This window comes from Triturus cristatus, chromosome 4_1 (assembly GCF_964204655.1).
Source record: "Triturus cristatus chromosome 4_1, aTriCri1.1, whole genome shotgun sequence".
Classification (NCBI taxonomy): Eukaryota; Metazoa; Chordata; class Amphibia; order Caudata; family Salamandridae; genus Triturus; species Triturus cristatus.
The window spans coordinates 1,200,032,776-1,200,050,452 of NC_140585.1; the positions used below are offsets into that span (position 1 = coordinate 1,200,032,776).

A 17,677-nucleotide genomic window follows, 5' to 3' on the forward strand; every position below is an offset into this window, starting at 1 on the left:
TACTTCCAGGGTTGCTAAAAAGGGAAGGTCACGCTAACTTGAATTAACATTTCCTAACATAAGAAATCCATCGTATACAGGAGGCACGATCCGAGACCTTAAGTAATTTCCTGTTAAGTTCCAATTCAGGCATAAGCCAGATGGGCCGCCATACAATGCTGTCTGTGTAGAATTGGGTCAACCAAAAAACCCTACCCCAGTTCTTCATGGATATTAAAGGTGGATGAACTACTGGGGAGTGTCATAGCCTTCTGAAGAACGTATTCTGATCACGTTGTAGGGAGGCAGTGTTAGCATATCCCCAAAAATCACAGCCATAACACACTGTGGGCACACATTTTGCTTCATAGATCTCAAGCATAGTCCCCTCCGATTTATGGCCGAACCTTACAGCAAAGTCAGAGACAGCAGCAATGCTTCTGGAAAAAGCGTGCCTCCTTTCCCTAACCAGTGGGGACCAAGTAAGGAAGGAATCAAACATAATGGCAAGCTATGGGGAAGTTTCGACTCTAGTAAGTATGTGACCCTTACAGACGTGAGTTTGACTTTTAGTATTTCTAAGACCTATCTACATGGTCTGCGATTTGGTTGACTTAATACTAAGATCAAGTGTATCCATGTAATTACTCAAAAGATCCAGTAAAGTTTGAAGACCCTGGGCTGTCCTAGAAACTGAAAAAGTATAATTTGCTTATAAAAGTGTGGGGACAGGCGGCCATCTAACATAGCGAGATCAAGGCCCACAGGTGCAAGGATCTGCTTAGTTTGTTAACAAAGAATACGTAAAAAATGGCTCAGAATGCAACTTTGTTTGACCCGTCTATTAACTGTAAAGTGCTCAGTGCATTCTCCGTTCAGGCTATATCTGACAGAGGTGATCGGGTCAGTGCAGGTCACGTAGGAAAATAATAACATTTGTATCGATTCCCCTGTTCAGCATTATAGATCACAACTTATCTCTGTTAACCCTGTCAAAGGCGGAGCATAAAGCTGTAAAAGACTCAGTGCATGACTCCGCATCTGGCCACAGTGTCTGTTGATTAAGAGATACAGGTTTAGGCACTGATCCACAGTGCCCTTGCCTGGTCTGAAGCCATACTGAACATCCGCTAGCACTCTGTAGTCTTTGGCCCAAGTTGTTAATCTGAATACGAAAACTTTGCCTATAACTTTCACCTCGGAGTCTATCAAGTAAAAACCCTGGGGATCGCCCTCGAACTCTTTTTTCTATACAAGAATGATAACTGATTTACACCATGTGCTGGGGAGACTATGCTTAAAAACTGTTAAAGTAAATAGATAAAATTGGGGCTCACAGATGAATATTGGACCTAAATAGGTCCATCAGGACCCCATTTGGACCCAGGACCTTGTGGCTAGGAAGAGTAAGAATAGCATCTCTTACTTCTTCCCAGTCAAAGGAAAGAGAAACGTCCTTCACAGAAGTCCGTGCTGGGTGAAACTTAGTGGGTCTGACAATATAATAAGGTCTATCATAAATATTTTCAATGTGTTTTAGCCACATGTCAGCAGAATTATTGCTGCGATAGTGGCCTTCCTTGGTCAGAGGTGAAAAGTGGTTGATTCACAATGTCGCAGAAGGTTTCACGAGATCTGGAAGCACAGGCAGAAATAAGATTGTGCTAAGCCTCTTATTTCAAAGCATACTTCCTATCCTGTAAGGTGGTTTTATACGGGGTTCTAAGAGAGACAACATTACATCTCCTTGAGAGCTGTCAATAGGTCATCATGGGGCCTGTTACAAGAATGATCGAATCATTTAACTTGAGCAGTTGGACGCATTCGAAAAGAAGTAATAAGGACATATCTACTTGTAAACTCATATGAGCTAAGGAGGATCTTGTCTGAATATTGGAGATCAAGGTATGAGGTAACGACATCAGAGCAGTGGCCAAACAAGTTGCGGTAAAAAGAGTCAGGACCAGTGCCCTTCCATTCAAGTCTACGTCCATGGCCATGTGCTGTCAATTGCCCATGGATTAAATTCTTGACAAGGTCCAAATGTTGCCTCCAGTGTAGGGTGGCGACTAGTGGGGTATGATCACTTCCTGTAACCCATAGTATGTTATAATTAATCAGCAGTGCCATCAAGGCAGTAGAGACGAAGATAAAATCGATGATGATGAAAGCACCTCTCCCAGTAAATGTGGGGATTAAAGTTCAATCACCGGACTTCGTCTTGCCCTTACACAGAGCAGACAAATTATAGTTGCTCACCAGGGCATTAAACAGCTCACTGTGAGCAGTGTGTATAAGATGAGCGTTTGGAAGGAGAATGTAAAATACCATCTTTTGACCTTCTGTCACCGCAAGGATGCAAGTTGAAATTGCCCATTAAAACCACTGGAGTGAAAACACTGACAGAATTGGAACATCTATCAAACAGACATCTAAGTAAACTGGCATGATCTCCAGTGAAGTGGGAACTATTAGCATTCTAAAAAATAATGACAAGCAGCCTGCTTGAGCTGGAAAACAACAATCACAGAAATAAGTCATTACTGTAACCAACGTTTAGTTGTTCTAGTTTGCATTTGAGAGCAAGAGAGACTAGTGTCAAAAGACCACCCATGGCTCTGCCCGACTGAGAGCTCCATGTGGGTACAAAGAAACTGCTGTAACCATCAAGGAAAAAGCTGTGGCTAGTTTCCCAGGTCTCCTGAAGACACATGATTTCAAAGCTCATTAAGAAAGTCACCCAGGAAGGATCATCCCTAAGATCCCCAGTGGCAGCAATGTTACTATATATTTGTATCTATTCTCTATGTACCTCATATTATTGTTGCTGTGCTTACTCTGTAAAGCACTCTGATACCTTCCGGTCTAGTTCGCGCTGCATGAAAATCACAAATAAATGTTCCAGGAAAGAATGTCAAGTGTGTGAGTAGTGTTATTGATGTGGGTCTTGGTGTCTGAAAGAGATGGTTCCTGAGACCCAGAATTACAGTCGATGGAGAGTGTCTATCAATAGCGTCCAATGTACTCAAAGGTTCAAAAGAGTTTGAGGTGGGTACATTAAACAAGCAGCTTAAAAGCTGGGCAAATGTAGAAAGTATCAGTGCTACGAGGGCCAATAGCAGTGCAATGGCCTGTGGTGTGTGAGTGGAGATATTAGTAAAAAAAACAGAGATACTGGGGTGATGCCTGTGTCAGAGCTACCTTGCAGGATTAATGCCCTGAGAAATTCCCTTGAGCACGTCGCATTATTAAATTTAATGACTGTGCAGTCTCTGGACAAGGTTCTGGGACCCTTGTCTAACCAAGGAACATATCTGGCCATATTGATGTAATTAAATAAGTACAGAGTGGAGCCCACCTGCCCGAGAAGCCAATGAACTACATTATTTCTGAGTTGCTGACAGTCTTCAGTGTAGCCAGTTTTCATTTTGAGGACATTGGTCAAAACTACAACAAAGGGTGCAGATTTCAGCAGAACATCTAAGAGCATGGAGTCACAGTCGGAAGAATGTGATCTGTTGCCTGAATTGTGCTCCACACCGGGCAGAGTACACCCCAGACCGGTTTGAACGAAAACACCAGATGATCGCACACAGGACAGGTCAGACGATTGCACATTAGGGAAATCAGGCAAAGGAGCACTGACCTTAGTATTCGGACCCACACTCTGCTCTGCTAGAATAGGTTCCTTTGGGGGGTGGGGGTGGGGGTGGTTTGGGGAGCAATGTAGAGCACAGATCAAGGGTACTTGCAGCGACAGAGAGTGCTCGAGTTGAAGGTGGCAGGTTACTGACACAGGAGGTGGATGAGGCAGTTGAGAACTCTTTCAACACTGGACCATCTATTGTGGCATTCCTTAAAATATTTTTTGGTAAATTGTTCAATGTTCCTTAGTATCTTGCCCAGTTGAGAGTTGCATGAGGGACAGGAGTCGCTATCAACCCCAGTAATGGAGTCTTGCCCTGCACAGTGACCTTCACTCTGCCCTTTCTTTTTGATAGGGCACAAAGGTCTAAAATGGTAATATCACATTACTGGTGGATAATCACATCAGTGGTGAACCTAGTACAAGAGGGAGGGGAACTAGATGGCACTAGAGTAAGATCTGTTGATAAGTTTGTAAGGTACTTTAATGGGTGGCCAGTAGGAGTAGCAAAGGTACCCACAGCAGGAAGGCTGGTACTAGTCCAAGTTCCTCCTCCACCGAGGTGATCTCCTCAGTAATGGGTCCCACTGCAGAATTTAAAAAGATTAAGATATTCGGCCAGTTACCCTTTTGTCAGATGTGGGAGCCGGTGAATATTTCCACTTACCCATAATGAACGTGAAAGTGAGGATGGCAGCCAAGAGATGTAGCCCGGTCCGGTCTCGATAGGGCGCAGACGGGTGCACGCGGGCCTAGTCTTGCCCCGGTCTTTTCCCGGGCCAAGGGCCAGGCACGTACCGTACAGCAAGACAGCTGCAGTGCTTAAGAGTGCATTCTCTGGACCCCTGCCCTCTACATGGACAAGGCATGCTGGTCTATGGAGTCCAGCCAGGCAGCAAAGGGTATGTGATATCCTCGCACCCCAGAGTTTAAGAGCACTTTCTGCAGTCCCTCACCCTCTCCACAGGCAGGGAACCTTGGTTGAAGGAGTCCAGTAGGGCATCAATGGGTCTATGATGTCCCCAGACAGCGGGACAGCTGCAGCGCTTAAGAGTGTAAGTAATGCTGGTCGATTTCTGGGTAGCAAAGGGTCTGTGATTTCCCCCCATGCATTAATCAATGTAATCTTAAAATCAATCTAAAAATCATAAAAGCAAAGACAAAATAAGATAAAAGTTGTCCCAAAATAAAAGGTACATGAAATAATTTCTCTTATAAAGAGATTACCTTATTCTGCTAAGTGGGGAAAGGCACTGCTAGTAAGTCAGGAAAAAAGGGGCTCTGAAAGGCACCAGAAAGGCATCTGAAAAGCATTTGCCACGAATCTAAAAGTCATCTGAACTCTTGCCTACTCAACATTGGCTTAAATGGCACAATTCTAACATTCAATACACCTACATGGTTACCTTATAGCGGACCAATCAGGTTAGGGCACAAGTAGATAACATGAACTCAGTATTTTCCCAAACTCATACACAATGAGTCTAACTTACAATTATCTGCAACCTAATGAGATACATTGGACCAAGCTTTCACTCTGCAGGTGCACTGGAAAAGCCTGTTAACAGATTTTACAAGTATCACGTAAAAGAAAACATTTCACATGAGAACAGGAAACCAAGGGCACATCGAAATGGTACATTTGGAATCAGCAGATACACAATCCGTATGTTTGCATGTTACATGTGAATGTTGATATACGTTCAAAATACATAATATGAAAAATATCTCCAGTAAGGGTGGTGGCCTCCTCCAGCCTTCCAAATCAACAAATGCTTGTTTCCAGTCCAGGGAGGACCTGGCCTGGCAGTTCGGGCTGGACTATTCCCATTGGGTGCAGGGTCGTGACTGATTTGCATATGGCTGGGTCCAAACTGGAAAGGCTGGTGAGAAAAAACCCGATGGATTTTGGCCCAGATCTCTGTACTGGGGGAATGTATGACATTGTTCTGCATTCTCTCCATCAATTGTTCTTTTTATATGCATTCTCTCCATCAATTGTTCTTTTTATATTTGTCACCCGAGTGGCATGGGTATGCCTAGACGTGGGTCCCGTGCTCTCCATTCCACTGGAGTCAAGCTATCCTGGCTGATGAGGGATCAAACTCCTACACCGGTCCTAAGGAGAGAAGGTGGCCTAACGGCTAGGGCGGTTGACCTCGAATCTGGAGAACTGGGTTCGACTCTCGGGAATTACGCTGAACATCCTGTGATTCTGGGCAAATCACTTAATCTCCCCGTGCCTAACAAAAATGAATGTGTTCTCATGTAATGCAACTGGTGCTATGTAAAGCGCTCTGATACCCAATTCGGATCAAGTTTGCGCTATATAAAAAAAAAAGCAGCCCTAGGATGCTTGTTTCCAGTCCATGGAGGACCTGACCTGGCCTGGCAGTACGTGCTGGACTGTTGCCATTGGGTGCAGGGTCAAGACTGATTTGCATATGGCTGGGTCCAAACTGGAAAGGCATGGTGAGCAGAAAAACGATAGATTTAGGCCTAGGTCTCTGTTCTGGGGTGAATGTATGATATTGTTCTGCATTTTGTCCATCAATTGTTCTTTTTGCAGTTGCCAAATCAACAAAGGCTGCAGTCACCCCACCCCTGGCGGAGGACTGTCCTCTTGACTTTTAGGTCCTTGCCTCCCTGGTGGGATTTCTACAGACTTCCATGCACCCCCAGGTGCAGATGATGCAATGAAAGCAAGGAACTTTGCCTAGCAGGTGCCATATTTGTTTTGCCCGCTCTGTAATTGTTTTTGTTTCCCCAAAACGAACTCCCACCGTGGAAGATAGTAATTGAAAAGCAAAAATAAATCAGTGGTCCAGATGCCCTGGGAGAACACTACATGGGGCCATGCGTCACATGTTGGGGCAGGGAAACCTAGGTACAACACTCCATCCTTAATAGGGCGGTGTGATCTTTGCTATGACCCAGTGACCCACTGGCCGGCGGGACATTAGGTTCAGGTGTTCCATCAGTGGAGCCATTGAAGGTTCTGTTGATTGAGACCATGTACCCCATCACCTGTGATTGAGGTGAGTAAACTGCAAATGAGGCAGAGTGGAAGCCATACCAATCAATGGCAGTGAACATGTTCTGCTATACTCTATATGAGGTCCTATTTCATATTCAGGATATATTTTCACATACTACATTTTCAATTAGCTTGCACTGTGCAGACTACATTGACTAGAATGTGAATTTCCCGAGCACTTGACAGAATCCTAGGTTTGCGTTGGCTCACAATTTTTCTGAAGTGTGTGTTAAAAATTTGAGTAGGTATCCGGGCATCTGATGGCAATCAAAGTATCATGTTAAAAGTCTGCAATTCTGCACATGCACGTATCCACCATGACCTGGTTCAGTATGGGTACATTTTGTGTGAGTGTGCACAAGGTTGGATATCACCAATTCTCTAGAATTCCACGGAAAAAATAACTCGTTTCTAAAGATTCAGTGGGAAGTCATTGAGTTATGCCCATTCAGAACTCCTGCTCTAATTAACTAACTGTCTTTCAACACTTCTTTTTCTACTGTTTCAATCTTTATTTTGACCATGTACTCTATTTGCTACAATGCTTGCTTGCTTTTCAGTAACTGCATGAACTGTCCAATTTTTTATTACAGGCCGAGCATACACAATCTGAATTTTGCAAGCTTTTGACATGCAAATTAATTTGTAATACAAAACTTGCATATGATAATTTAAATCTGCCTGAATTTTCTTTACACAGAGACCAGATGAGGAGGCAGTGGTGGATCAAGGCGGGACCAGTTCCATCCTCAATATTCATTATGAGAAAGAAGAGTTGGAAGGTAAGGCGATAAACTGAGTTCAGACCTCTTTCACGCATGCTCATTTGTTTCTTTGATGTATAGTTATCTTTATAACTTATTAATAAAATGTGACATATAAAATTGTCTGCCCTCTGTTGGTTCTCGAGGGCCACCTTTCAGCCTTAGCTGGTTGCTTTGATTCCGGATATATCTGTTGAACTCAGCCTTTGCCTCTTTGTCGCCCCAAAGTACATTTCAATGATTTTTACAGGCCCTATTAGAAACGCTGGGGTCCAAGAAAGGGGGAAGGAGGTATTAACAAATTATTTAGAAATTATTCATTTCTGTGTGACAGCATATTAAGGTGTCTTCCTTCATCGTTTAGACCCGGAAGGTCTCTTGTTCTTGACCTTTGCCTGTTTATGTAGACCAGGATTAAGGATAATGACGTGAGTTTACTTGAAGAAGCGATGAAGCCACAACTTCTGTACAGTTCAATTACAATGTAAAGTTAAAAAAAAAATGTTTTTTAACAATAATTAATTAGCTCCTCTTTGCAATGAAAAGTATTTCATTCACAAAATATTCCTTATTCTGTTATATACATTTTATTGCGAAAGGGTACCATGTTTGTTTTGATGTACAAAAATCAAGCTTCATATATAGAGTTTTTTAGGGCAGGGCCAATAATTCATACTTTTCATTCTTCTGTTTTTCATGCTGTTCTCCAAAACAAAAGTGCACTGATCACCCCTAATTTTTAGGAATCGGTTTGTTGGCGAAGAAACCTTTATTAAATATGTAGATGCTTCAAAGAAAGCTAATTCCCAGGTCAAAAGTGAATATATTCCCAAACAAGCCTTGCACGACCAAGCAATTGTATGCATTAATTTCAGTAAAGTTCAAGAGCATTTGTTATTTACTGGACTTAATGTCATAAATAAGCTTATTGCTATAAGGAAGAGAATTGTCAGGTTCATTGTGTGGGTGAAAGGCATTTCTGTGGAAAAGTTGGAAGGATGAAGATAAACAAATGGTGTGGGGTGGAATATTAGGTGATGGGGAAGAGAAGGTGTATACAATCAAGAAATGTGTTTGAACAATATGGTTGTTGGAGTAATTCTCAATTGTCATCCAATACCGAATCAGCCAATGTTAATAAAGAGCGCCAGGACTTTAGAAAAGAGTGATCTTGCATGGGTAAAATAACTGACTCAGATAAAAATGCATGTAAAAGAACTATGATTCCAGATGTGATTGCAGAGGTGCACATTAAGATATGAGTGCCTAAAGATTAACTACAGATCACTGACAAACATTAGGCAGATTGTGAGATTGTTACCTGCTTGTAGAGTTAAACTACAGTAGCTGTATTTATCTAAATATAAGCTTGCCATGAAAGATGTGTTAGCCTGCAGCTTGTGGAAGATGATGTAATGTGAATAATGCCGGCACTGAGGGGATGTAGTCAAATATATACCGGAGTGTCGGGGGATAAGATGGGCAAATTGATGGGTTTCACTTGGAGCAGAAAGCTCAAGCGCAGTACCATGTCTATAAAGCAGTAACAATAATGATATCACTTTCTGTTGAATGTGTAACATGAAACGTGTTGGAAGGTATCTGTAATGATAGCAGTATAGAGCAGATTCAACCCTTTGTATGTTGAATGCTAATTTTTATGAATTCGGACCTAGGTGTGTGTTGACCCGTGGAGACTGAATCGAAAAACCTGGGTCGACAGCAACCTAATACCCAATATAGAGGAGTCCCACATTGACTGATGCAAACATGTTTTTCCTCTTTAAATCATCTATTTGATTGTCAAAGGGCAGATTTGCACCACACATCCACCAACCTTATACAGTGGTGTAGCTTGATCAGTAAGATTGGGAGGGGGGTAGATTTTCCAACAATTAGGCTGGCATATACTGTAAAGATACATTATACGCCAAACAGGGTTCATGAGAGGGCCCTAAGGAGGAGTGGGAAGGGATAGGAATGCGGATTGGTAGGAGTACTAAGAGAGAAAACACAATATTTTTATAATAACTAACATTTTTTAGGACTTTCAAAACAGAGAGGGTGTGTGGGAGGTTTCAGCCGCCCCTAAAATTCATGCCGCCTAGAGCGGACGCCCCCACCTTGCTACGCCACTGATATAAAAATTCTAGGTGACATCTGGACATCTCAGCATACCCGACTGAAAACACCTGTTCCCAACTATTTATCAGAAAGACATTTTTTTTTTTGGGGGGGGGGGGGGGGGGGTTCACCCCTAACAATTCCCCAGAAGCTATCCCCCTGACCTATATGTTTTTGATTGATTTCCTGATTAGTAAATGTTTTAAACGTAATTTAGTGGATGCGATTTCCATATTCCAAAACGAGGCATTAGCTAGGAGCATTCATTGCATTCTATCTGCATAGCTGAAATTTTCTTTTAAGATGTTGCTGGTTGCATACAATGACTAGATTTTACGTCATATAGGTAAAATGATTGCAGTTCCAAAGAACTAAAGAGCAGAGCAGTGCAAGATGTCAAAAGAACTGTGAACGACTGAACGCACATCCTCTTAGGTCTTTTATACAAAGCTGTGTTGCTGAAGCGCGAGAAGATTACTTAATGAGAGAGCACATAAGATAGTGTGGGAATCAGGGTTTTTAAAACCGCTATGAAAACCTCTGGAGGTCTGGGACTGATGTGAAGTGATGGTAATAAGGTTTTAAAAACATGCAGTTTCTAGGATTCTTGTACAGTTATCAGAGCAACCTTTCTTTCAAGTTGCAGCGTGTGTTCCTTTAGTAGTTTGCCAGTACATTGCCCTTTCTTACCCACACAGTATTCCTAGAAATTGCCAGAAAATAAGTTACACAACAATCTGTTTACTGATAAGGTGGTGCAGCTGCAGTCTCTAAAGCGGTGTTTCCCCAGAGAAGGAATACCATACGAATTGGTAATAGAAAATGTGGTTCAGTTATCTTAAGCAAACTTAATCATTTTAAGGCATCGTGACGTTAACCATAAATGTATATTTTATCATTAGGGGATTGGCCTGGTCATAAGTCATGAATGTATTTTAAAGAATGTTATTCTGTTAGCTGTAGGAATGCTTTGGAAGGAGGCTATCCAAGACTCTCTTCGAACGTTTCAAATACTTCAGATGACAGTATGACAAAGGCCCTTTTTGAGTTATTTGGGAGTGCTAGTGCTTTTGCAGTCCTGTTTCTTGGTGATTGGTACAAAAGGATAAGTGTATGAAGAATAGATCAGTGGTAATTATGGTCTGGATGTGCAGTGTAGAATGAGGTAAATGTAAAACATTTGTAAGGCTACCATGGCTTTGTTTGCTGTGAGCCAGACTACTTTTAGATGCTGTTGGAATGTCCTGTGGATCAGTTATGAGGCTTTGTTGAGCTTTTCCGAGCCTGGTAAAGTGGTTCCAGGGGAGGATGATAAATGATGAGAGCCATTGGAATGTTGACTTAAAGTTCGGGTGAATGCTGAACAGTAATTGAGCGCAGTGATGTCAATCTTAAAACACAAGTTCGCAGAGCAAAAAGGAATAGCCAGGCTGATATAGTGTGAATTATTGTCTGAAAAGAGAGTATAAGTGTACATGTGAGAACTGTCCTCCGCGTCAGGCCGGAACAGGAACCACCCAGGTTCCTCTAAGCCAATCGCAACGCTGCAATGCAGCATTGTGATTGGTCTGAGCGCTGTGGTTTAGCGGTCAGACAGCGACTGGAAGCTTCTGCATGTTCTCCATGCAGGCTGTAATGCAGCCTGGGTGGAGATCATGCAAAGTGCGCATGATTGTTTTGCCAGCCCACGATGGACAGCCAAACATTCATGTGCACTTACAGAGTGCCCACCACTCCTCCCCCTGTTCTGTGGGCAGAGCAGCCCTGCCCTGCAAAGCTGCTGCAGCAGAATCTTTTTTAATGATAATAACATTGAGTTATTATCATTTTATTTTCCCTTTATTTACACTGCTGAAAAGCAGTGGGACAACGCTCCTCTGCCTTAGCGGAGGAGCCGCCACTGGTTGGTCGCAGGAAGCAGATCAGTACCAGAAGGGTTCATAGTGTCACAATCAGTAAGTAGCTTTCCCTGTTGATTATTTTATAAGGAGTAAGTATCTTACCCTCTTGATAATATCACAATGAGTAACTAGTTGTGCCACTTAATGATATTGCAATGAGCAAGTGTATCTTGACTATATCACAGTTAATAAGTAGCTCTTCTTGTAGATAGCATGTGTGCCTTTCCCTTCTGATGATATCAAAATCAGGAAATAGTTGTGGCCATTGATAACATCACAAGGAGTATCTTGCTCTTTTGATGACTTTGCAGTCAGTAAATAGATGTGCAGTTGAAGTTGGGACGAGTACGTGTCTACAACTCTGTATGACCTCACTGTCAGTAAGTAGCAGTGATTGCTGACAATACTTCAACTGGTTCCCAGTCAGACCAAGAAGTACCTTAAAGTTGGCTTCCATTATTCCCAAATTCCTCCACTGTAAGGCTCCAAACTATCTCTCAAAGTGACCAGTCACCTGAGGTGGCCTGTATCACTTGCGTAAAGAAGAGACCCTTCTTTCTGTGGACTGAAATGGACACTCGAAATCCTTGGTATATACTCCCAAACTGTGGAATTCCGTTCCTCCCTTCATCATAACCACCTAATCCTTTGAGTTCTTTAAGAGTGAGCTAAAAATACCACCATTCCAGCAATAGCTTCCGGTTCAACCAGTTACATCTCTTCCCAAAAAGAACTGTTTGAGGAAACTGCCGTTCTCATGAGAGACCTACTTTGACAATTGGATCTTGCCTACTAATTGTCCTTCAATGTTGTGTAAATGATCGCACTTACCTGAAAGGATATTTGTTCCTCTCATCCCGGGACAAAAGCTCACTTTCTCAATGCTATCTTGACACCTAACTGCTACTTCTGTGTTCATACTTATATTTAGGATGTAATGTCTCCCAACTCATTATCAAGCAAAACCTGCACTCTTTATGTATATATATTTAACCTGTAGCTCTGTGGATTGTTATGTCACTCCCTTGATCTAGTTTTTAAGTGTCTAAAAATAATATAATGTAATGCGTGTCTAGAGGGGTACATGTAATTATAGCGTCAGAATGACAGTAAAATTATGATGACTCAGCACCCTCCTCCAGACAGTCTCTCTTATGAGTCATAGTGCGGGTTCACCTCAGGCGGCTTGCAGCCAGGAGCTAAAAATGAATTATTACCTGTCAGAAACAATGTATTGGGCATTTTTCAAACTCTAGCAGCAATATGCCTCCCAATCACTATATTCTGTGGTCACGATGCTGCCTGTACCTCAGCCGGCCTTCACCAGATATGGAACGTTACATCTTGATAACAGTCCCTCATTCGTGATAGAGAAAGCCTGTACTTAGGGACCATTCATTCTAAGAATGGATGAGCCGTACTGTGCGCACTCATGCGCTTGATCCTAGACTTTTTTTCCTTTTTTCAGAGTTTTATGTTGCGCGAACTTGACCCGAAGGTGTCAGGTATCAGAGCGCTTTACATGAGCACCAGTTGTGTCACACAAGAACACATTCATTTTTGTTAGGCACGGGGAGATTAAGTAATTTACCCAGGATCACAGGATGTTGAGCATCATTGCCAAGACTAGAACCCGGTTCCCCAGATTTGAGATCGACTGCCCTAGCCATTAGGCCACATCCTCTCCCCTAATTCTTGTTAAAAAAAAAAGTAAGTTAAGGCTAGCCCTGTATCAACCTCTAGTGCCTGAGTGGCCATTGCCGATCAATAATGACTGGACCCATGCCGGCTTTGCAGGCTAACTACTGACTTTGCAAATGACTTCGATGTACATTCATGGCATGTACATGTATTTTATGCTGATAGCTGGAAAACGTTTCATGGATTTGCTCTTCAAGAGCTATTGCTGGACATCTCAACTTAGCATCTGAAATGCACCGTACCCGCCGGGGCATCTAGTAACCAGCTGCAATACAAGCTTGACCTAGGACATGGGGAACGCCAGTCAGTATTGAGGTTACAGCACTCTTTAGTTGGTCCAGGAGTAGAGAACACACAACCCAATTTCAGGATATCTGTAGCTTATGGTGGTGATTCCAATGCAGAATATCTGTAAGTAAATGTATCTTATATGGCTAATTTGAAAATCTGGCATGGCTCTGGCATTCCTTGAAACGTGGTACATTCCTGCGTTAGTAGCTGTCTGTGTGAAAACTAGGTTTTGAGGTGGCGCATTGAGGCGCTCCCACATCCAACCAATCGGCCCTACAGCTCTGTGATGCTTTCTGGAGCACCAAACAACTTGAATCAACGTGCTGCACGATAAAGATCGCAACAGATTAAAGTACACTGAGTGTTTAAGAGTTAGGAGAATTAGTTAAAAGTAATATCTAGTGAGTTTTGTATCGGTGTACACGGGGATGACTGGTAGCTTTTGGAAGTAGAGGGGTATAACTTGATATCAACTTTGACTTAGCACGCTCGTGAAGTGAGCGCACCAGACTGACATACAAGTGGTCCAGGAGGGTTCTCCAACGAGACCATTTTAGAAATATAAGACAAAATGGTGCATCTGAAAGCAAATGTTAGGAATTAAGTGGGCTAAAGACCACTATGGGTTTTTTAACGCAATTCTGTATCTGTGCTCTTGAAATATTTAAAAATTTCAGAGTACCCACATCAAAATCACTATTTGCATCAACAACACTCCTTTACTAAGTGGCCGGAACACATACGATGTTTACTTTGTGCTGGCTGCAGCAAAGTTACTGGCAAGATACCGCCAGTACTTCCTTTGGATGTAGGCGACAGAGAGCAGGCATTGCAAGCAGGGCCTGCGCACTCATCCTCAGCGAGCTGGAGGAGACAGGAAGGCAGGTTCGATGCCACTACTCATTTCCGCTCCCTCATGCACCATGCCGCTACTACCACTGCAAATGAAGAGAAAAACATTTCCCCAAAGGCAGAGACAAAAACATTGTCATTTACTGTGTGGCTTCAAAATAAAGCCACACACTGAATTAGCCGTGTTCTTTAATACTCTAGCTCCCGAGCTGCCCCATGTCCTTGGGCACTATAAGCCAGCCGACCTAGACAATCCAGATGCTGCTTCTCATGCTGTTTGTGGTCATAAGCAGCATGACAGTAGTGGTTGGGCAAGCAATCTCAGGGCTCCCTCGGACAATTGGGGCTGTGTCTGTGTTTGCCCCCTGGTCCCGAACATAGCATTGGTTGCAGAGGCCTGAAGTGCTCATGTTGGGCTGACCATGGCAAAACAACTGTCAGTACGGCACATGCACTTTGCTTCAGTGTGCCATTAATTGTCACTGTCAGTCACCAGGATTGGCCCTGACATGCGATGCCAGCAGAGAGATCTGTGGTAAGTCATTTCAATTAAAAGTACAGCACAATGAGTGCAGTAAGTATATTTAAGTATATATGTATGTGGTGCTCGCAGGGGAAGTGGGCAGAGCCCCAGCACCCCAAAGGATTAGCCGCCACTGGTTGTATAACTCTATTTCATGCAGCTGAGCTAAGTAATCATAATCGACCCACAGCATGAAGCTCATATAGGAAAAGGTTAACCCTGTTGGCTGGGTGCCTGATAGCTTTTGCTTCCAAATCATGTTTCAGATGAGCCTGCTAACCAGGAATCATATTAGAGTAGTTCATGTAGCCTTGATTAGCTTCCTAATCACTTTTGGGAGATTAGCACAATGTGCAGCCATGTCACAAAACAACTAGTTCAGCTTTTGGTGATCAATCTACAGGTTCTATCAAATCATGTCTGAGCTCAACAGGCTATTGAGGGACCAAATTAGGACTCCACAAAGGCAGGCCTCTAAAGAGTCCAAGCCAGCTTGCACTAAACCTGAAAAGTAAAAGGATTCAATACAGTATTGGTTAAACTTAAAAACTAAACAGACCAGCTGTGGCTTGGCTAAGTCAGCCAACCAAAAAAACTAAATTGTTGTTTGTCTAAACCAGTTGACTAAGACCTTCCAACTCACGGAAAGGAGCCAATCTTGATTTAGCTAATTCAGTCAACGAAAGTACAAAGTCATGGATGAACTAAATGAATCAATGACAGGATTCAATCATGGTTCTCCTAAGCTAGCCCGACCAAGGACAGAATTGTAGCTTCGCTAAATTAGCCAATGTAGTGATCCAGTCATTACTTAGCTTATCCAGTTGACTAAAATCTCAATTGTGGATTGGCTTATCAAACTATGCATATAACCCAATCACAGCATGGCTAAAAAAGCAGAGCCATTGAAACAATTATGGCTCACTAACTCTGACAACCAAAGTGCAAAGTCATGGATTAGCTGAAGTGGGCAATCTAATTCTGTCATGGCTAAACCAACGAACTAAAGAGTAAAGTTGTGGTTTGGCTAAAATAATCAATTTAAGTGGCCAACAGGACTTGCTTAAAGTAGCCAAAGGGCATCATGCCTTGGCTAACTCCTTCAATGCAATGACTCCAAATTAGCTTGGCTAAACCAGCTGACTAATTAATTCTCACCTGTACTAGTCACCTTAATGAAAACGTTATTGGGTGGCTAAACTATTATGGATAGGCTAAATCAGCTAACTGTAGAAACCCATCATGATTTGACTAAACCAGTCAAGATAAAGGCCCAAACATGGCTTAGCCATCCCTGCCAGCAAAGGCCAAAGGCATTCCTTGGATAAACCTATCAATCTAATGATCGAATCATCTATTAGCTGAAACATGCAGCCAAAGGGCTCCGTTATGAAATGGCCAAACAGGCCCATGTCAAGAGCTTGTCCAGTCTTGTGTAACTCAACCAACTAACAGACTAACAGACCCAATTTTGTATTGACCAAACCAGCTGACAATACAACCCAATCAAGACTTGGAAACATCCAACTAACACAGTCAAGGATTGGTTAATTGAGTTAAGGACCAATAATATCTTGACTAAACCAGCCAACCAAAGGATAAAGCGATGATTTGGCTACATCAGTCAATGTAAAAACTCTTCTATGAAAAGGTAAAACCAGAACAACACCCAACTAATACACAAAATCTTGATTTTAACTGAAACTGCTAAAGATGAATCAGTCATCGGTTTGGGGTCCAATAAAGTGTTCAAACACAACTCCTGTGAAATCTTTATATAGGCTAATTTAAGGCAATGATCCAAAATGTAACATAATGTTGAAAGGCATTTTGTAATTCAGTGTTGCTGACAGAGTTAACATGTTAACATTCAACTATCTGGCGGTACGCTTTAGCCAAACATGGGCTGTCTCAAGACTTGTACAGCCCCCTTTAAACCTGGATAGTATCCTCTGACTCAGAGGTGTTAGAGTTGTGAAGTTAATGCAGATTGCTATCATTTGTCGCCTTCCATTACTGCTAGGCTGCACAAGCCAGGCTTTTCTTCCAGCTCCTCTGCAATTCATTTTACATGTATTAATGTGAAGTATCAGGATGAGTGCAGCCTAATCACAGCCATCGAAAAGCAAGCTGTTGAGTAATTTTGACTCTTCGTTCAAAGCAAGCTGATTATGCCTTGTGCTGATGCTGGCCTTTCCAGCAGCACCGAAAATTGCCCATCGCTGCTCTTTTGACATTTCTCACATAATGACTCTACTTGAAAAAATGAGTTACTTTGTGTAGTGTGTATTACCACCCTTAAACATTCTTGCCACTCTTATAACATTCCCAAAATCCCGCCTTTTCCCTGTCTCTACTGCCTTCCTTTGTTAGACTCAGGGCCCTTCAAAGCCATGGTTGATCTATTAAGTACTTGTTGCATTTATCCAGGACACAAGCTTACCAGCCCATCACCAGAAAGGGATGGCACTACCATTATCCACATACTGGTAGAGTATGGCATCCTATACCATCAAGTTTGCACACTCTGCCTCCTGTTTGCAAGGGAACCGTATAAACTGGCATGCAATGTCCTAGTGGACTTCGGTACAAGGTGGCTGTGTGCGACATTGATCGTTTCCTGTGACTGGAGCCTGAGTGTGACAAATCTGTGTGCAGGTGTTGCTTGTAACTTCTTTGCATGTCGGTGTTGTTGCACCTATTGTTTTGATGGTGCATTGACTGCATTTGATTAAAGCTGCTCTCTAGGCTTCCAATCATGCAGAGAAATAGTTTTGTGATGCATTGGCTAAAATGATTATTGTTAAGAGTATCGAAAGAGCAAGTTGTGGTGTGGGCCATGTTTGAGGTGCATTGATG

General features: G+C 42.6%; 1 protein-coding gene across 2 annotated transcripts in view; it reads left to right on the top strand.

Annotated features, from left to right (window-relative positions):
* The window catches only part of SLC4A8 (solute carrier family 4 member 8), a 544,868-nt gene that overhangs the window by 187,438 nt on the left and 339,753 nt on the right, over nt 1-17,677 (top strand). For both annotated transcript variants that reach the window (XM_085654497.1, XM_085654496.1), the window contains exon 2: nt 7,363-7,444. Coding sequence is in view for 1 of the 2 variants with exons in the window: in XM_085654496.1 (XP_085510622.1) it covers nt 7,363-7,444 (82 nt within the window). In the remaining variant the exon portion in view is untranslated. The remainder of the gene's footprint in view (nt 1-7,362; nt 7,445-17,677) is intronic.